The sequence below is a fragment of the Jaculus jaculus genome, chromosome 18, assembly GCF_020740685.1.
Source record: "Jaculus jaculus isolate mJacJac1 chromosome 18, mJacJac1.mat.Y.cur, whole genome shotgun sequence".
NCBI lineage: Eukaryota > Metazoa > Chordata > Mammalia > Rodentia > Dipodidae > Jaculus > Jaculus jaculus.
The window spans coordinates 20,852,135-20,873,173 of NC_059119.1; the positions used below are offsets into that span (position 1 = coordinate 20,852,135).

A 21,039-nucleotide genomic window follows, 5' to 3' on the forward strand; every position below is an offset into this window, starting at 1 on the left:
CTGTATTTGGGTCATCCTCTTCCCCTGTCATCCTTTCTGGGCCCGGGCAGATGAGGTGGAGGTGACCGACTCTTGCTAGACAGTCTTTCTTCTTGATGTATTGGTGTGTCCTTGCTCTCCCCAGTATTCTCCTCCATCTGATTCTCCAGCCCCAAGTACTCTTTACTGTTTTATTCTTTGAGACAGGGTCTCTCGTTGAATTTAGAATTCCCTGATTTAATTAGACTAGCTAGCCCGAGAGCCCAGGGCTCCTCCCGTCTCGGCCTCAGCATGGGGATTACAGGCCCGCACCGCCATGCCGGGCATCTTAGGTGGGTACTGGAGGCCTGAACTCAGGTCTTCATGCTTGTGCAGTGAGCTCTCTACCCACTGAGCAATATCTCCAACCCAGTCTTCATTTTGTAAGAGGTAACTGTGTTCTTTTTTATTTTTTTATTTGAGAGCGACAGACAGAAAGAGGCAGATAGATAGAGAATGGGCACGCCAGGGCCTCTAGCCACTGCAAAGGAACTCCAGACGCGTGCACTCCTTGAGCATCTGGCTAACGTGGGTCCTGGGGAATCAAGCCTCGAACCAGGGTCCTTAGTCCTGACAGGCAAGTGCTTAACCGCTAAGCCATCTCTCCAGCCCGGTAACTGTGTTCTTCAAGTCAATTTTTCTTGCCATACACTGCTGTATCATAAAAATATCATGTAAAAGCCAGGCGTGGTGGCACGCCTTTAATCCCAGCACTTGGGAGGCAGAGTTAGGTGGATAACCGTGAGTTTGAGGGTACCCTGAGAGGACATAGTGGGTTCCAGGTCAGCCTGGACTAAAGTGAAGACTCTACCTCGAAAGACAAAAAAAAAAATCATATAAATATGATATGATTTTTTATCTGCTTTCCTTTATTGATTATGTTGTTTTTATTTTGTTTTGTATTTAGGACAGTTTCCAAGAATCATCTTGCTTAGGTTTCTCTGAACACATGTGTAAAATATTCATTAAATTGTTTACCTACAAGTTTTATCTTTTTAGTCACAATGGAAAGCATTTGGCTTCATACTCAAAATAGTTATACCAGTATCTTTTCCTGTCGTCAGTCTGTAAGAATTTTTATTGCCCTATATTCTTTTGGTTACATGAATCCATTAGAAATTTTCATCATTCTTTCTAACCCTGTAGAAGCAAAATGACAGTTCATTCCTATTTGCATGTACTTATCTTTAATTGGTAGTGAAATTATTTTTTACTCATTATTTATTTATGGTGTGTGTGTGTGAGTGTGTGTGTGAGTGTGTGTATGAAATGCCTGTTCCTGTCAGTCATCTGATAAGCAATGTGTACAGCTGCAAACAAGAGAAAATCCAACCACCAGGAATTTCTGTAAGAAAGGACTGCCCACATAACTGTCTTAATTCACTTTCTTTTGTGACAACAAAATACTCAAGACTGGATCTAATATACAATGCATAGAAATGTATTTTGCTTTTCCTTTTCGGATGGTGGCGATCCAGGAGGATGGTACCACAGTGTCTCAGCATCTGGTGAGGGTCTCTTGATGCTCTCTCATGTAGTGGAGCGTATCCCATGGCTAAGACACAGCAACTGTGCCAACTCAGGTCTCTTATGTGGCCACTAATGCCACCAGGCAGGCCCCTCCTTCATAACACCACCTAATCCTGATGATCTCCCAAAGACTCTGTCTTCAAATTCTATTAACGTGTAAACGTGGGACTTAATTTCCATCCCGTGGCCCTTGGGGGTGACAGTCAACCTTGCAGCAAGACAATGTGGCAAGGATAGCCCTGGCTGGCATTCTTCTCTCTGGCTGTCTTGATTGGATCTTGATTTCCTGCAAGATGCCCCAAGTGCTGGCTGAGCATTTAGGGTTTCCAGTAGCTGTGGGGGTCTTTGGAATCACATTTGTGCTTCAGCGTGCACAGGCTGGAAGGGAGACGGCTCAGTCTCTGTATCCAGCTGCGAAAATCGTGCCACAGCTCCCTAGTCTTCATTTACTTACATTCATGGGCACCCTTACTCAGAATAGAGACTGGAAACATTGCGGGATTTAAATTTTCTTTCTTTTTCGTTTTTTAAAAAAATTTTATTAACATTTTCCATGATTATAAAAAAAAATCCCATGGTAATTCCTTCCCTCCCCACCCCCACACTTTCCCCTTTGAAATTCCATTCTCCATCATATTACCTCCCCATCACAATCATTGTACTTACATATATACAATATCAACCTATTAAGTACCCTCCTCCCTTCCTTTCTCTTCCCTTTATGTCTCCTTTTTAACTTACTGGCCTCTGCTACTAAGTATTTTCCTTCTCACGCAGAAGCCCAGTCATCTGTAGCTAGGATCCACATATGAGAGAGAACATGTGGCGCTTGGCTTTCTGGGCCTGGGTTACCTCACTTGGTATAATCCTTTCCAGGTCCATCCATTTTTCTGCAAATTTCATAACTTCATTTTTCTTTACCACTGAGTAGAACTCCATTGTATAAATGTGCCACATCTTCATTGTCCACTCATCAGTTGAGGGACATCTAGGCTGGTTCCATTTCCCAGCTATTATAAATTGAGCAGCAACAAACATGGTTGAGCATGTATCGTTTTGTTTTTTAGGTAGGGTTTCACTCCAGCCCAGGCTAATCTGGAATTCACTTTGGAATCTCAGGATGGCCTTGAACTCACGGAGATCCTCCTACCTCTGCCTCCCAAGTGCTGGGATTAAAGGCGTGCGCCACCATGCCCGGCAGACACTGTCTTGATTAAACTGAGTTTAAGTAACAAGCAAGCCCTGGGTGAAGGATGAAGGTGTAGGTATTAACGTTGATCTACAGGGCTGTTTTCTTGTTCATTTATAAGGTTTCTTTGTATTCTCCACATACATGTTCCCTCAATTAGGATTCTGTAAGAAAATTAAGCTTAAAGATCTTGGCAGTGAGTGTCAATGTGGTTTGTAGATTCCTGGGGGAAATCTGTGAGAACTTCCTGGGTGGTCTCTAAGGTTACAACCTTTCCGTGATAACCTGTTAGCTTCCTACCTTTTGTTTTTGCCATGCTTATGCATGTACTAATGATGTAAAATGAACAGCCAGCACCACAGCTTGGATCTGGGATATTTCCCAAAGGCTCCTGTGTTAAAAGTCCTCAGGTTGGAGCTGGAGAGATGGTTCAGTGGTTAAAGGCACTTGCTTGCAAAGCCTTCAGGTCCTGGGTTCAATTCCCCGGTGCCCATAGTAAGCTGGATGCATAAGGTAGATCATGCTTCTGGAGTTCATTTGTGGTGACTGGATGCCACTTTCTCTCTTTTAAATAAATTAATAAAAATATATTTTAAAAATATTTTATTTTTCAATTTATTTGAGAGAGAAAGAGAGAGAGAGAGAGAGAGAGAGAGGCACATAGATAGAGAGAAAAAGCATGCCAGGGCCTTCAGCCACTGCAAATGAACTCCAGACACATGCACCACCCTGTGCATCTGGCTAATGTGGGTCCTGGGGAATTGAACCTGGATCCTTTGGCTTCGCAAACCAGTGCCTTAACCACTAAGCCATCTCTCCAGCCCCTAATTTTTTTTTTTTAAGTTACAGTCCCACTGAGGAGGGCCCTTAATGGACTGAGGGCAGGGAGGACAGGAAATGATGGTACCACCACATGATGTGTCCATACTACTTAATAGAAAATTGTGTATTTAAAAAATATAAATAAAATAAAACATCCTCAGGTGGGTGCTACTCGGAGGTGTTTGAACCTTTAACAAGTAAGGCCCAGGGCTGGAGAGATGGCTTACTGGTTAAGGCGCTTACCTGAGAGCTTAAGAACTCCTACTCCAATCTCCAGGTCCCAGGAAAGTCTGACACACTGTGACGTAAGTGCGCCATGTCACACAAGGGGACGCACGTGTCTGGAGTTTGTTCACAGTGGCTGAAGGCCTTGGCATACCCATTCTCTCTCTCCCCCTCTCTGTCTCTGTCAAAAATGCAGCACTGCTTCTTTTCTAGGTAAATCACTTTGTCACTGCAGGTGCCATTCACGGTGATTAAAGCCTGTTTGCCATCATGGTTCCTCCGTGGGAGAGACTTCCATTGTAGAAAGCCGAGTCTTCCTCAGTGTATATGAGCTTAAGACACTGAATCAAAACTTCAGTGTAATGAGGTTTTAGAGTCTGTAGAACCAATTTGGAGAAATTCGTGTCCCTTTCCCCAAGGTCAGGCTTTTAGCTGTCCTTAGATATCGAATACTTTGAGGATATATTAGCAACGTGTAGCTATGACACTAGTCACTCTCCTTTTAGTTCGGGGGAGTTCCGGGAGGTAGATCTCCCTTTTTCTTGGGTGACTTGGAATATGGAATCTACTACGTTATCTTTAACTCCTCAGAGTGGTATGGTGGAGAAGAACTTGATGCAGCAGCCTTCTATTTTTAGTAGGAAATCAGAGAGTGCTTGGGATTATACCGAGTTGTTTCCTCTGGAAACCAGAACTATTTATTTATATTTAAAGCAACGTCTGTTATTTGTAGCAACTCTTTCTTCCTCCATGTGAATAAACACAAGACAGTGTCTGCGGAAAAAAAATAATAAACCCTTAATCCCAGCACCTGGGAGGCAGAGATAGGAGGATCCCTGTGAGTTCAAAGCCACTCTGAGACTACCGAGTGAATTCCAGGTCAGCGTGGGCTAGAGAGAGACCATATTTGGGCAAAAAAAAAAAAAAAAAAAATTTTAAGTGAGGTGCCCAGAAGGAGGTCTTCCTGGTCATAGGGGATGTGTCCTCAAATGGGCTTGTGGGACCCTGGTGTTTTCCTCTTCCAGCCTGAGGTGAACTCTTTGCTCTGGCACGTGGCTGCTCCATGCTGTGCTGTTCTAAATGGTCCACAACCTGAGGCTCCAGAGCAGGAGGGGGGGGGGTCTTCCTGGGCATGGCATGCAGCCCCCACAGCTGTGAGGTTTTAGCTGTCCTTAGATATCGAATACTTTGAGGCTATATTAGCGACGTGTATCTATGATACTAGTCACTCTCCTTTCAGTTCGGGGGAGTTCTGAACCTTTTTGCTCATATCAATTGATTGGCTCCAGTATTTGTCACAGTGATGGAAAGCTGACCAACACAGCGGGTAAAACTGCTGGCACTATAGTGGTGGTGGTCACTGCATGGCTGACCATCACACATCATCAAAGGAGTGATGAGCCCAGGCCTGGATGATGAAGCAAAGCTCATTTTATTGTGTGTCAAGAGGTTTGTGTAAAGCATTTCAGCTGCATGCTGGAGACCTTAGGATGGGCGCTGTGAGGACCAGGGGTCGGGCACTTACTTCACTGTTGCAATAAGTGAGTCTCTTTCATGCGGGACCATTTTTACTTAAAAGGAGACTGACAGGCAACAATATATATTTTTCATGTGAGTACTTAAAAATGAATGAAACGAGTCTGTTATTTCATGAAGAGCAACTGACAAAATTTATGCCAGTGATAAAATTTTTGCTTTTAAGCAATAGTCAAAGGTTCTTTGGAAAATGCCTATCTGCCACGATGAACTTAGGAGTTGCCCAGTATGTCAGACTTTTCTCTTAAGAGTCATGGTGATATTTCTGATACTGCAAAATAAAATGAATTCATATTTGGAAGATCTGTTTGATTCCACAAAGTAATATTTTCTGAACAATCCCTGGGTAAAGTTGCAAAATCACATATGAGTAAAAGATCCATCCAAAGAGGAAAACAGATAGAAGAATTTTGAGGTTTGCTTGTTTTTAAATTTTAATTATTTTATTGAGACAAGGTCTTGTTCTGTTCACGGGCTTCTGGGGGGAGAAGGTGGGCAGGAGTGTGTTGGACCAGCAATCAGACCCATAGCTGTTTGGTGAGTAATTGTGGACCATGGTCCCTAGAGGGACAAGGCAGAAGGAGTACGTTGGACCTGCCATTGGGCCCACGGGTCTCTGGTTTGTGGAACATGCGCTGGCTTAGTTGCTCTTGCCATTCAGACGTGTTTCTTCTTTCCTGGCTTCCTTGCTGTGTGAGGCAGCGAGCAGCAAGCACATCCAGTGGCTGCAGGGGGCCGACGGCAAGGTCTGGGTCTGGGTCATGGGAGAAGGCCCCGGTGACAAGCCCTATGAAGAGATCTCCGAGGAGCTGATTGCAAAGAGAGCACGGCTTCAAGCTCAAAAGGAGGCGGAGGAGCTCTGGTGAGCGGTGCTGGCTGGGAGAGGGCTGGGGCTGCGGGCTGACCCTGGGGCTCAGGGGTGGGAAGAAGCTGGGGGGGAGGAAGAAGGAGCCACCAGTCAGTGGCTGGTTGTGCTGAGTTCTGCTGAGATGAAATGAACAAAGCACCAGAGTCTTGAGGACTGGGGAGGTGGCTCAGCAAGTAAGAGAACGTCCTCTGCAAGTGTGAGGACCCAAGTTCCATCCCCAGTGCCCGCCTAGAAAGCAGGGCAGAGACGTGCATGCTGGTAACCTAAGCAATGCAGGGGACAAGACAGCAGGATTGCTGGGCTTTTCTGGGCAGCCAGTTTAACCAAAAACCATGATGTACTCCAAGTCCAGTGAGAGAATCTGTGTGTAGAAAATCAGGTAGAGGTATGATAGACAAAGACACCTGATGTCCACCCTTGGCCATATGCACACCACACACACATAGATGCACATGCACATCCCATACATGTAGCAAATAAAGAAAAATGCATCAGAGACTTGCATCAGTTAAGGCTGGTGGGTTCAAGTCCTGATTCCCCCAGTCTTGGACCTTCTTTTTTTTTTTAACCAATGGTGGTGTTTCATGACTGTTCCTGTGCGCATGAGGTGTGTGCTCAAGTGCACACTTGTACAGCATCTCACGGAGACAGGCCAGCAGCAGGGATCCACCCCACTCACGCATGATTCCTCTGCATGTCGTCCGCGTGGACTCACAGCTGAGGGCACGGTGAGGTTTGGAGTCAGACTCCTTCCATCGGTGACTTGTATCGTCTCTCACTAAACTTGGAAATCCATGTGGCGCTGTCTCCAAGCATCCTCTCCTCTCAGTCTTGAGTGCTAGCGGGTCAATTGCAAATTTCTAAGACCATGTAAGCAACACTGAAAACTAAGAAGAATTAATTACATCCCCCCCCCACAGTTAATCATGAAGGGCATTTTGGTGACACATGCTTTGCAGACTGTTTTATTCACACCTTGATAAACTGATCAGCTCTAATCCATAAGGCTATTTCCTGCTACACAGGAAGTACAACCTCTTGGTCGTTTCGATAGGCATTTGAATTGTGTTATCATTTCTTGTAATAACGATTCTTTGAAGAATATATATATATGAGCATTATATGTGTATACATATATAGATAGACATATACATATATATATATATATACACATATACATACATATACATATACATACATATACATATACATACATATATATGATGTATATCTCTGTATAGTTGAATGAGAAATAGCATGTTCATGTTTTGTTTTCCTGGCTCCCAGGGTGGTTGTGCTATTGACCTCCCACACACAAGGGTGTCTTTTTTTTCTCCCCACCTTTGCCAACACTGACTTCTCGCATTTGCTGTTCTGAGCACCAAGCGAAGGCTGCTCGTTGTTGTGATTTGGAGTTGCCCTGTGACATGGCCCCCAAGCTTTCGCTCAAGCTCAGCCCTGTTGGCGCTCTCTTGGAAGGAGACAGAAGGAGGCAGAGATCACCAAGAAGTTCCGGGACGCCCTGGCCAATGAGAAAGCCCGGATCCTGGCTGAGAAGTGGAAAGTAGAGATGGAGGACCGCAGAGCTGCCAAAATCCTGGAGGAACGCATTCACGAGGAATTCAAGGTGGGCCGGGCCTTGGGGTGGGAGGTAACTGCTCGAGCCCCCAAGACCTGTGGGACTGATGCCTGCTTCGCACCTGTCCTTGGAACTGGGTGCTTTGTGCGAACAGAAATCTCCCATTGTGAGCAGGACCAAACAGGCTCACCAGTAAGGCCCATTCCCTCCCTGTTGTATGGATGCGGAAAGTGAGGGTCACAGGCAAGGAAAAAAGAACCACCAAGGCCTCATGTCACAGTGGTTGGGGGTACAGTGGTAGAGGCAGAAAAGTGAAGCCTGGAAGACTGGTCCTAGAAGCCTGGGTTCCTGTTCCAACTCTTCTACTCACTACATTGTGGCCCCGGGGGTCCCCCAAATATGACACGGCTGCTGCACTCATGAACTCACACCACTATGGTTACCTTCATAAGACCTGACAATGACTGGACCATCCACTGTCCATCATGGATGGTGGAGATGGGTGTGAGCCCTCCCAACCCCTCCCTGGGGAGTTATTGGAACTTCATGGTTCCTGGGGAGAAGACGACATTTTTTCCAGTGGTGTAGCCTCTGATAGGTCACATGTGCTTTGGTAAACAACTTCTTGCCCAAGGTCATGCATGCAAGCCTAATTAAACTCAGTGGGTCCCCTCTAAAAGACATCAACGTAGAAACAGGGCTAATTGGAAAGAAGGGGTTCAATGGCAGTGAATAGGAGACAAAAGAAGAGGAACGGGGGATATGATCAAAATCCATTACTAACAGGTACAAAAGTTGTCAATAAACAAAAATTTTAAAATGAACGTTACTTGAATTTTTATGAGGAAATACATACATTTTTGGCCTAGGGTAGAGAATTTGGTAACTTATTCTGGGAGACTTTAGAATCACTGAATGAGCTCTACCATTTGCTGGTTTAAGTCATATGAAAGCCCTTTTTCTTTTATCCCTTTCTTTTCTTTCTTTCTGTTTGCTATAGAAGCAATAACTTTATTTAATAGAAATACAGATATATACAGAAAATAATGACCATGCTAAATCCTAACGTTGAATTATTTTGTAAATTGTATTGTCAACAACAAACAGACGTTAGTTGAAGCATGAAAAGAGTTTGAGGATGCATGAGGCCCTGGACTTCATCCCCAAACAAAACCAAAACACACAACCCAACCTAGTTGTTCAATAACTACTGCCGGGGGGGGGGGGGCGAGAGCTGGCTTCCTTAGGGTGTGTGCAGAGCGAGGTGACTTGGGTGTTAGGATGGGCCATGGGGGCAGAACAGGGTCGGGCGGCTCGCAGGCTCTCAGCAGATTTGGAGAAGGGACAAATCTGGGAGCAGTGTCCAGCTGTCCTGTGATTAGGCACGGCGTCTGCTGGCCAGCAATTTCCAAAATTAGGGTTCTGCACTCCCACCAAGTGTGGAAGGTAGAGCCCCTTCCCCTGTTGATGGTTCCCACTCCAATGAACAGTATCCAGAGAGGTGCTCGCGTTGAAAGAGGAATGTTCCCAATTGGAAACTCCATCTAGAAAATGCTCTGAGAAAGGTGGTCAGGGGCGTCTCACCAGGTGTTGACTGGACCACACGGCACCTGTTTTGCAGCATTGTCCTTTCTCAGGCAGGCCCTTTAATTGGATTTGGAGTCATCCTGGGGTCCTGGTCATGTGCCGTAAGCTAGGCTGGAGCTTGGTCTAGTCTCTCACTGGAGGGCTTTGGGAGGAGATAGGCCCCTCTGAAATTTTGCAGTTGCCAGTATGTCCATAGCATCTGCCCATTCAACACCTCTCCCTGCTCCCACAATGATTAGGCGGTGAGAATGTCGGCTTCTTAAAGTTATTTGTGTTTCAAATATTTTTCTTAGTAATACTGTTTTTCTTCCTTAGTTTGGGTTATTGTGTTTCCAGATGTGCAGAAGCTTAAAGTATGTGTGAGCTAAATCTATCGATCTTTTTCTTTATCATTTGTTTTATGCACAGAACAATCTGTGTTACCATAAGCTTTAAAAATACCCACGTAGGGCTGGATGGATAGCTTAGCAGTTAAGGTGCTTGCCTGTGAAGCCTACGGACCCAGGTTCAATTCCCCAGTACCCATGTAAGCCTGATGCACAAGGTGGCACATGGGTCTGGAGTTCGTTTGCAGTGGCTGGAGGCCCTGGTGTGCTCTCTGCCTCTCTGCCTCTCTCTCTCTCTCAAATAAATAAATAAAATATAAAAAACCCCACCTAATTCTCTCTCTCTCTCTCTCTCTCTCCTTGAAAATAAATAAATAAATAAAAATATTTTAAAAATACCTAATTGCATTTTCATATCTTGTATGATTTTGTTTCTCTGCATTTACTTTCCCTTCACCTTGAGGAGTGGTACAATATAGGTCCCTAACTTTGTTTTACTTTTAAATGGTTAGCCAGTTCTTCTAATGTTGTTTATAGAGTAATTTACCCGCTCCCATACTGTTGATCTTGCTGCCTCGATTGGAGTTTTTTCACATTTTATTACTCCTAGATCTCTTCATTTTTCTTCTATGATTTACTATCGCTCGGACAGACTTAATTGTTTAATTATTGTATCTTTAAAATAATTTTTAACACCTACCAAGGTAAGAGCTCTGTCATTTTTCTTCATTTTCAGAATGTCTTTGGCTAATAACCTCACCATTCTTTTCTACCCAAGGGACTTGTGAGTTATTTTGTCATTACTCCCCTCCTTGGAACAAAACCCACAGTGCTTTTCACTAGGATTGCACCAATGTTATTGAAAGCTGTGTTGGTGGAAAATGGAGCAGCTTACAGTATCACATTATTGAATTTTCTTCAGGGATGTGTGAGGTTTCTCTCACTATCCAAATCTTATTTTTAATATATATTTTATGTATTTATTTATTTGCAACCAGAGAGATATAAAAGACACACACACACACACACACACACACACACAGAATGGATACACCAGCACTAGGGCCTCCGGCAGCTGCAAATGGACTCCAGATGCACGTGCCACTTTGCGCCTCGGGTTCTACATGAGTACTGGGCATTGAACTCTGGTCGTTAGACTCTGCAGACAGCTGCCTTAACCACTGAGCCATCTCTCCAGCCCCCAAAGCTTATTTTATCTTTGTTAAATTTTTATTAATCACCTGAGTAACACATCTATCCATGTGCTTCTACTCTTGGACCCTAGTGAAGCTTATTGTCTTTTCCACATTTTCTTTTTAATTAAACATTAGGCTTAATACTTCTTCTTCTTCTTCTTTTTTTTTTTTTTTTTTGCTATTGTGAATGTTGATGTGTAGCCCAGGCTGGTCTTGAACTCATGACACTCTTCCTGCACTGTGCTGGAACTATAGGTGTGCCACCATGTCCAATTCCCTTGGCATTTAAAAATTCATTGCAATTGCAGCCGGGCGTGGTGGCATATGCCTTTAATGCCAGCACTCAGGAGGCAGAGGGAGGAGGATCACCAAGAGTTTGAGGCCACCCTGAGACTACATAGTGAATTCCAGGTCAGCCTGAGCCAGAGTGAGACCCTACCTTGAAAAACTGAAAAAAAGAAAATTATTGCAATTGCTAGTTACATTAGTATAGACTGTTTCTGATTTCTTTATTTAACTTTGTTGTGAATTATATTTTGGGGGGAAGAGAGTCTCTTGAGTTTTTCTTTTCTGTTTTTTGTTTATATTTATTTATTTGAGAGCAACAGAAAGAGAGAGAGAGAGAGAGGATGGATGAGCCAGGGCTTCCAGCCATTGCAAACGAACTCCAGACACGTGCGCCCCCTTGTGCATCGGGCTAACGTGGGACCTGGGGAATCAAGCTTAGAACCGGAGTCCTTAGACTTCACAGGCAAGCGCTTAACCGCTAAGCCATCTCTCCAGCCTTTTTGTTTTGTCTTTTTTTTTTTTTTTTTTGAGGTAGGGTCTCACTTTAGCTCAGGCTGACCTGGGATTCACTATGTTGTCTCAGGATGGGCCTCAAACTCATGGCAATCTTCCTACCTCTGCCTCCTGAGTTGTTGGGATTAAAGGCGTATGCCCTTGAGTTTCTAAATAAAGCAGAAAAGTTGAAAATATGAGTGCTTAAATATTCTCCACTTAATTGACCAATTATTAATATTTGCCAAATTCTATTTCTTTCATACACATATACATTTATCTATACATATGCATGTATGCCTCTACACACATACACACATATGTATGCATATTTACTCTATGTATAAGTATACAGACACACATACACATATATACACACATACATGTATATTTAAAAAATTATTTATTTACTTATTTTGTGAGAGAGGAGAAAGAGAAAGAGAGGCAGATAGAGAAAATGGGCATGCCAGGGCCTCCAGCCACTGCAAATGAACTCCAGACATATGTACCTCTTTTGGTGTGGCTTATGTGGGTGCCAGGAATCAACCTGGGTCCTTAGACTTCACAAGCAAGTGCTTTAACCACTGAGCCATCTCTCCATCCCACATATGTATTTAAAAATTGTTTATTTATTTGCATGTGTAGGTATGTATAAGCATGCCAAGGTCTCTTGTTCTTGATACTATAAACGAACATCCATCTGGCTTTACATGGGTGGCTGGGGAATTGAACCCAAGCTGGCAGGCTTTGCAAGCAAGTGCCTTTAACCACTGAGCCATCTCCCACAAACCCCTTCATGTATCTTTTTTTTTTTTTTTTTTTTTTTTTTTTTTTTTGGTTTTTCGAGGTAGGGTCTCACTCTGGCTCAGGCTGACCTGGAATTCACTATGGAGTCTCAGGGTGGCCTCGAACTCTCGGAGATCCTCCTACCTCTGCCTCCCGAGTGCTAGGATTAAAGGCGTGCGCCACCACGCCCGGCTCATGTATCTTTTTTAAAAAAATTTAATTTTATTTATTTGAGAGTGACAAAGAGGCAGAGAGAGGGAGAGAGAGAATGGGTGCGCCAGGGCCTCCAGCCACTGCAAACGAACTCCAGATGTATGCACCCCCTTGTGCATCTGGTTTATGTGGGTGCTGGGGAATTGAGCCTCGAACCAGCATTCTTAGGCTTCACAGGCAAGTGCTTAATGCTAAGCCATCTCTTTAGTCCCCCTTCATGTATCTTTTTAAAAAATTTTACTTATTTATTTATTTGAGAGAGACAGAAAGGCAGAAAGAGAGAAAGAGAGTGAGAGAAGCGGTGTGGGTGTGCTATGGGCTCCAGCTGCTGTAAATGAACTCCAGATGCATGCACCACCTTGTGCATCTGGCTTATGTGGGTTCTGGGGAATCAAACCTGAGTACATAGGTTTTGCGTGCAAATGCCTTAACTGGCGAGCCATCTCTCCAGTCTCATGTATCTATTTTTTGGGGGGGGGGGCTCTGGGGGTGGGGAGGTCATTGTTTTGCTGAACCATTTGGAAGAGGGTTACATAGGTCATGACATTAACCCAAATGTTAGCAAAATACTTTTCCATAAAGGGCCAGGTGGTAAATATTCTAGACTGTGGGTCCCATCTTATCTATATCACCATGCCATATTATTCCTCAGCTTGGCCCCTATAGCCAATAACATATATAGATGATATGTAAACAAACACATATTCCTGTTTCCCAGTAAAACTTTATTCTCAAAAATAGATGGGGGTCGGGTTTGTCCTGAAGACTTCCTTTTTCGGACTTCTGATCACATGGTAAGGCCTGTAGCGTGCATCTGCTCAGAGTGAGGGCGTTGCTGTGCAGAGCCACGGTAATCATTATCACATCTATTACAATTAAGAATCATCCTATAGCAGGATGTCCAATCCACAGTGGAGAGAGGTTTATATTGCCGGGTTTTTATTTTATCCATATGAACATTTAAGTCTGCTGGGGAAGACGACAGGCAGCAATATCTTCTGCTTTATCTTGGCCTCCTTTCCCATGAGGGGCTGAGACCAGATGCTGGGAGGGGAGTGAATGGCAGCTGGGCCCAGTGTAAAGGCGATCACAAGGGATCCTGTTACTAGTAGAGATTCCTTGGTTGATGGTTTTCTTGAGAGCCTTGGTGATAGAAAGGGTGATAGATCTGTGCCAGGTCTCACGCTGGGATCAGTAAGGCCTCCTGGCCAGGCTTTCAGGTCACTAAGGGACTCAAATGTGGGTACTTGGTAGTATTTCCAAAGATGACTATAGTTATGATGCCCGTACTGTTGTTTTAAAATTTTAATTGGCTAAATGTATGAATGCTGGAACTTTAGTAGACATGATCATCCTGATTTGGCTTTATTTTGAGGAGCCTCAGCAATGTGAGCTGTGTCTGGGAGCCTTGGAGGGACTGTTTAGGGCGCTGCCCGTCAGGAACATCACACCAGCCACCGAGAAGGACTGTGATTATTTTTGTCACATTTTTTCGCCATCACGATTCCAATATGGGGCTGAAGTTGGGACAGAGGGACAGAGTCTGTGTCAGTTAGGTGTCAAGATGAAGGAAAGCCAATGGCAAAGGCCTGTTCATCCCAGGCTAAGAAAGGGCCAGGTGTGTGACAGCATCTTCCTGTGACGGGCGCACACGGGGAGGGAACAGAACATGCGTGGGCTGTCCACGTGGCGGTTTCAGGCTTAGGGCTGGGTGTGGTTGCGTATTCTCATCATGGGGACTGGGCATAAGTACAGTCAAGGAGAGGAGGCTATGCTTGGGTTGGCCATGTGGAGTTTTTAGCCACACAGAGGAGGGAGTTGGGGTGAAGGCCAAAGAGGGGAGAACCTTCCTGATAAGCCTGGTGGGGGAGGGAGGTGGGGCTCATTTGGAGGGCACCCCTCAAGGATGCAAGCAAGTTCTGCTAATTCTCCAGATTGCAAACAAGATAATACTGAAAGTTCACTTTGGAAAATGGAAAAAGAATTCCAGAATCTTTGTGTAGGGTTGCCTATGGACATTCAGTACAAAACATGATGAAAGTTGGAAATCTGTCTTAAAGCCATGCTGGCTGGGGCAATAGTTCAGCAAGAACACTTGCTCAGCAGGCTCGGCCCTGGGCTCGACCCCTAGCACTGCACCAAAGAAAGAAGAAGAAGAAATAAATTGCAAAGAATTCTGTTCCAGCTGGTGCCATTTGAATGCAATTCCTGTGCATATAAAAATGCTTCTTGGGAGTGGGGAAGATGGCTTAGTCACTAAAGGCTCTTGTCTGAAAAGCCCGCCAGCCCAGCTTCAATTCTCAAGCCAGAAGGTGGTGCAAGCATCTAGTGTTTGTTTGCAATGGTAAGAGGTCTTGGTGCACACATGTACACACACACACACACACACACACACACACACACACACATAATTAAATATGTTTTTAAAAGTGCTTCTTTAGGAAAAAGAAGATCCTGGGGCCAGATAAAATTGCTCCCTGCCACACCCCTCTTTATTGCAAGACTGTTTCTGGGTGCTACCCTGTTCAAGATCACCGAATGGGGTTCGTGAGAACCCTGCGGTCTCCCTCTGGTCCTCTGACCTTCCTTCTCCACCACCACGAGCCAGTCTCTTACTCTTCCCAGTTTTCCTGATAATAAACAAAAAGCCTTGAACTTTCTCTATTTTTCCATCTGAGGCCTTTTCTTTTGCTTTTCCCTCCATTTAGGTTGGAGTCTGTGGTGGTCCCACATGACATCCTTGCCAGGGGTAGAAACCATTGCTGTCTTGTTCTGAATAAAATTATGAGTGGGGTGCCCAGGAAATGGCTCAGGGGGAAAAGTGCTTGGCACATACACATGAAGACCTGAGTTTGGATCCTCAGCACTCACATAAAATGCCAGGCATGGATGGCACTAGCCTGTGCCTGTAATCCCAGGGCTGGGAGACAGAGACAGGTGTTTAGCATGCCTAGTCCAGTTGGTGAACTCTGGATTCTGTGAGAGACATCCTATCTCTAGAAGTTCTGTGCAGTGGGATCCAGTTAGCATACCTGAGGTCAGCTTCTGCTCCCCACATGTACACCTGTGCACACCCATTCACACACATGCACATACTCATGTGTACCACATACACGTGCCAAAAAAGAAAAAGACTGTAAGTAGTAGTGAAACTCCTCATTTCTCATTTTTTTTTCTCTTGGAAACTGGAGACTTGTAAAGCTGACGTGAGCATGATTTACCCTTTCCATCTCATGCATTGTCACAAGTCCTGTCTTCTCTTCACGGCTTATTAATTCGTCCCTCTGCTTGGCATTTATGGAGCACCTAGTGTCTGCCAAGCTCTGCGACGTGGGCTGGTGATGGAGGGATGGATGGCACAGTTCCAGCCCTGCCCTTTTGGAATGTAGCATCATCTCACGGAACAGAGAGGTGTTGTTAGAGCCAGCATCACAACAGACACGAGGCTGCCTTCCAGAAAAAGCATTTGTCTTGATGACATTTTCCATTGGGGTTAGACAGACTGGGCTTTTGTGGTGTGCTGTTACCGATGAGTTATCAGGAGAAGGGGGACTGAATAAGCTGGACAGCTCAGAGGGCTTTTGGACGGCCAGCACAGTGCTGCTCCCTTCCTGGGTGAAAAGTGTTTGCATATCTACCTCTTGGCTGGGTTGACCTTTGGATGCTAAACCTAATGATGTGGACTTTTCTTCAGTGATCTCAGCTGGCCCGATGATGATTCTGGGCAGTTGCAATGACAATAACAGTGGTTAGACCTTTTCAGCTGTGAGAGTTGAGTCACTTTAGCAAGTCCTTGGAGAGAAAGATGCAATTCTATGTATCTGTAGTTACAACATGTTTTCTTTTGTTGTCCCCCTCTTTGTGAAGAGCCTGCTTTTATCACAGTAAATGGGCAGTCATTTTCCTTTGAGAGAGTGCTTTTTTTTTTTTGAGAGAGGAGAGATAGAGCATTGGTGTGCCAGGGCCTCAGCTGCTGCAATTGAACTCCACGTGCTTGCGCCACCTAGTGGACATGTGCAACCTTGTGCCTGGCTCACCTTTGTGCGTCTGGCTAACGTGGGATCTGGAGAGTCAAGCATAGGTCCTTAGGTTTCACAGGCAGTGCCACAACTGCTAGGCCACCTCTCCAGCCTGGGTGTGGTATTTTTATTATGGCTGAAGAGCATGCCTCCCAAATCCATGTATTGAGGTCCCAACTCCCAACACTTCAGAACATAACCATATTTGGAGACCAGGTAATTTTATGTAAACTAAAATCTTTAGGGTAGGTGGGGCCCTAATATAGTGTGACTTCTGTCCTTCTAAGAAGAGGAAATTGGACACAGAGAGGACACAATGGAAGGGTGGCAGTTTGCAGGCCTCAGAGTGAAACTTACCTGCTTTAGGACTTGTAGGCCCAGGGCTGACGAAACACGTTTCTCTTGGTTAAGCCAAGCAGCCTGTGGTGCTTTGTTACGGCAAATGAACACGTTCTGAATCTGTTCAGGGGAACCGAAGCAGAGTTTGAGGCCTCTGGCTCTGACACTTGTTGACTGTCTACCTAATAGACTCCTGTGGGTGGGTGATGGACCTTAGGTACCTGAATGCAAATTGCCTGGCTGGTGACCATTGTCAGAGATTGGGGAGCTCTGGGAGAGGAATGGGGAACCTACTGGAGGTCAATGGTGAAGGACTATGCCAGTGTGAGGAGTGATTCCCATTCTTCTGAGATGTCAAGGAAGGAGAAATAGAGCTTTCAGCTAAACCTCACTGCACTGAGGTTAGAGACATGGGTTCCGATAGTCCATCAATCGGTCACTCTGCCCTACAACTTCCCATCTCAAATCCAACCACCCAGCCCGCCCTCCTCATGTGTTTCGCAGCACATGGGACTTTTAGCTTGAAGTTCCCACTCCCTAGACATTTCTTCCCTTATATTATTCCCTTAGCCAGCTTCTTATTCAGGTCTCGGAATACATGCTGACCCTTTTGAGAGGTATTCTGGTCTGAGAGCCTGTGCCAAACTCCTTCATTCGGTCACATACATTGCTCACTATTTTGTGAAATTTCTTGATTTTTTTAAACTTAGTTCTTTAGTGTTTCTCTCACAACCAGAAGGCAAGTTCCCAGTGAGTGGGGACCGTCTGTCTCCCATACTGTGATCTCTCCAATGCCCTCAGAAGGCTTAATAAGCCCTTGACCAACAACTTAATGAAGCCACCTGACTTCCTCAGCCCTTCATCTCTAACCTTTAGAGAGTGACTCATTAGTAATTAGAAATTTTCTCTAGTTTTCTTTCTTTTTTTTTTTTGTAGAAATAAAACATTAATCATTGACTTGGAGAAAGTCCCCAATCTAAACCATTTCAGAGGCAACAAAACTAATCACCACTTTCAAGAATGAGAATTTAGTTATGTTCCATTTTTATTCTCTGAAATAGTACCTAAGGCCAGAAAAAGTCAGAAACCATAAGGGCAGAGAAAGTGAGTGAGGAGAACACATGAGAAAAATATCCAGAAATGTTCAGAAACTGGAAGATAGAGGCAGGGTGGTGAGGAATTTGGAGGGGTACGGGAAGGAGGGGTGGGCAGTGAGCAAGCTTAGTCAGAACTCGGCAGGTCCAGGACTTGGTGGCACCAGATACTGCAAAGGATGGAGCCTGGAACACAGGACTGGCTCCAGGTTACTCTGTAGAACAGCTGGGCCCGTCTGTCCCATTTCACAGTCCATCCCCAACCCCAGGATACTGCATCCTTCTCCAGGCCAGGAGATGGCAAGTCAGCAGGGAAAGATTTGGGGTTCAGACAGAAAGGAGACAGCAGGAGAAGGGCATGTAGCAGAGAGAGAGATAGATTAAGCAGAGGTCTAACCCTGGAGCAGGGGGACTGGTAGCCAGGATAGCCCCTGAGGCTTGTGGTTTATTTGTCAGGTTCTTTGCATTAACGATTACAGCCACTTAAAATCAGCCTGTTGGAGCTGGAGCTGGAGAGATTGTTCAGTGGTTAAGGTACTTGCCTGCAATGCCTAACGACCCAAATTTGATTCTGGTACCCACGTAAAGCCAGATGCACAAAGTGGTGCATGCATCTGGAGTTTGTTTGCAGTGGCTAAAGGCCCTGGCCCATCCTTTCTTTCTTTCTCTCTTTCTCTGTCCTTGCAAATCAATGGATAAAATATTGTAAAAGTCAGCCTGTAAACTCTATCCTAGCAATGGAATCTCATGCGATTTGGTGATTAAAAAAATGTTGCCGGGCGTGGTGGTGCACACCTTTAATCCCAGCAGTCATGAGGCAGAGGTAGGAGGATCACCGCGACTTCGAGGCCACTCTGAGACTCCATAGTGAATTTCAGGTCAGCCTAGGCTAGAGTGAGACCCTACCTCAAAAAACCGAAAAAAAAAAAAAAAAGTTATGTCTGGTGTAAGGATGAGTCTGTCAGATCATAGTCTTGGAACCTGGGTCCAGTCATTGAGGCCCAGGCTGGATGACTCCATAAACATAAATCCTGGAGTTTCCTGAGGCATTTGGCCAACCTCATTGTCATGACAAAGCTATGTCAGAAGCACAGGGGACATATTTGTATCTTTTCACAATATCAGAATTTATTGAATAACAATAAATTTATAAGCGACATGTATATCTAGAGTTTGTTTGAAGCAGGTAGTGGCCTTGCTGTGTCCATTCTCATTCTCTCTCTTTTAAGCTATTTTTAAAAATAGTCAAAAGTAAGAGGGTATAGAAATCATAAACTCCACAACTGAAATAAAAGAACTTGTGAAAGGGTTAGGAGATAAAGTCAGCAACCTCAACCAGGAAGCAGAGCAAAAATGGGCTTGAGCGATGGCTTAGTGGTTAAGGTGTTTGCCTGCAAAGCCAAAGGACCCAGGTTCGATTCCCCAGGACCCATGTTAGCCAGATGCACAAGGTGGCGCATGGGTCTGGAGTTAGTTTGCAGTGGCTGGAGGCCCTGGTGCACACATTCTCTTTCTTTCTGTCAAATAAATAAATAAAAATAAAAATAAATAACCAGAAATGGAAAACAAGAGAAATGGCCGCTTAGAAAGAAGATGGTTTGGAGGAGGCCAGTGCGTGACAGACCGGAGGCCCACAGAGAAGGAGAAGGGAGAGGGCAAGAACTCAACACAGACATCCCAGGCGAGGAAGACGCACTGCACCAGGCAGACCTCAGACTCCGGACTGAAAGCTCAACACCGATGAAAGAAAACCCATGCCAAGGCATGCCCTGTCAAACAGTTTACACCCCAGTGATGGTGGTCCCCAGAGAGAAAAATTAATACCCTGTATTCAGCAGATGAGAACCCAAGTGGCAGTTCTGAACGCTAGAAGACTAGTAAGTCATGCCTTGGGATAGCAGTTACGTGTGAAGATAACATATCAGTATTTTCAGAAAAGTAAAGACTTCGAAAGTGGCTTAGAAAGTACTGTGAGATCGGGTGCTGAAAACCAAGAGCCAGGCCTGAAAGAAACAGGGCTCCGTGCAGGGAAGGCTGGGAGGTGGTCCTGAAAGGTGGGAGAGAGGGGCCTGGGAAGAAAGCAGGGTGGCCTCCGGAAGAGGGAAAATGGCACGCGGGGACCTGGTGTCTCTTGGAGAAAATCTGTTGTAGGAATTTGTCTTTCATTTAACTCAGAGAATATTACCACAACTGACAGAAGTTGGGGAAGATTCAATATTCTGCTTCAAAATAAAGCATTAGTAACCCCAGAAACAACAATAAAAAAGAAAAGACAAGGCTTCATGTTGCCATATTTTACTGAATTGAAGATGCCATTCATCATAAAAATATGTCTTTTTTTTTTTTTTTTTTTTTGGTTTTACGAGGTAGGGGGGTCTCACTCTAGCCCAGGCTGACCTGGAATTCATCCTGTATTCTCAGGGTGGCCTCGAACTCATGGTGATCCTCCAACCTCTGCCTCCCAGGTGCTGGGATTAAAGGCATGCGCCACCATGCCTGGCAAAATATGTCATTTTGAGAAAAAAAAAGGCAACAGACAGTTGATAAGACATGCAAATTTCAGAGATATTAAAAAGTTTAAAACAGGGCTAGGGAGATGACTATAGTTAAGGGTGCTTGCTTGCAAAGTCTGCTGGCCTAGGTTTGATTCCCCAGTAGTCACCCAGAGCCAGTGTGCACAGTAGTGTGTGTGGAAGGTTGAGCTTGCAGTGGCGAGGAGTGCTGGCACACCGATGCTTTCTACTCACAAATAAGTGAATAAAAATATTTTTAAAAGTTTAAAACACACCTTTTGTAGTTGGTGAGAATAACACCTTATTTGGCTTTGCAGTTGATAATCTTGATGTGGATTTTAAAAATATTTATTTATTAGAGAGATAGAAAGAGGCAGGGAGAGATTGAGAGCGAGAGCGAGAGCGAGAGCGAGAGCGAG

The 21,039-nt window shown here is 44.8% G+C and overlaps 1 protein-coding gene across 3 annotated transcripts in view; it reads left to right on the forward strand.

Moving 5' to 3' along the window:
• The window catches only part of Sh2d4b (SH2 domain containing 4B), an 80,540-nt gene that overhangs the window by 19,126 nt on the left and 40,375 nt on the right, over window positions 1-21,039 (forward strand). For all 3 annotated transcript variants that reach the window (XM_045137131.1, XM_045137133.1, XM_004658004.2), the window contains exons 2-3: window positions 6,023-6,182; window positions 7,668-7,815. In XM_045137131.1, the coding sequence (XP_044993066.1) occupies window positions 6,023-6,182; window positions 7,668-7,815 (308 nt within the window). The remainder of the gene's footprint in view (window positions 1-6,022; window positions 6,183-7,667; window positions 7,816-21,039) is intronic.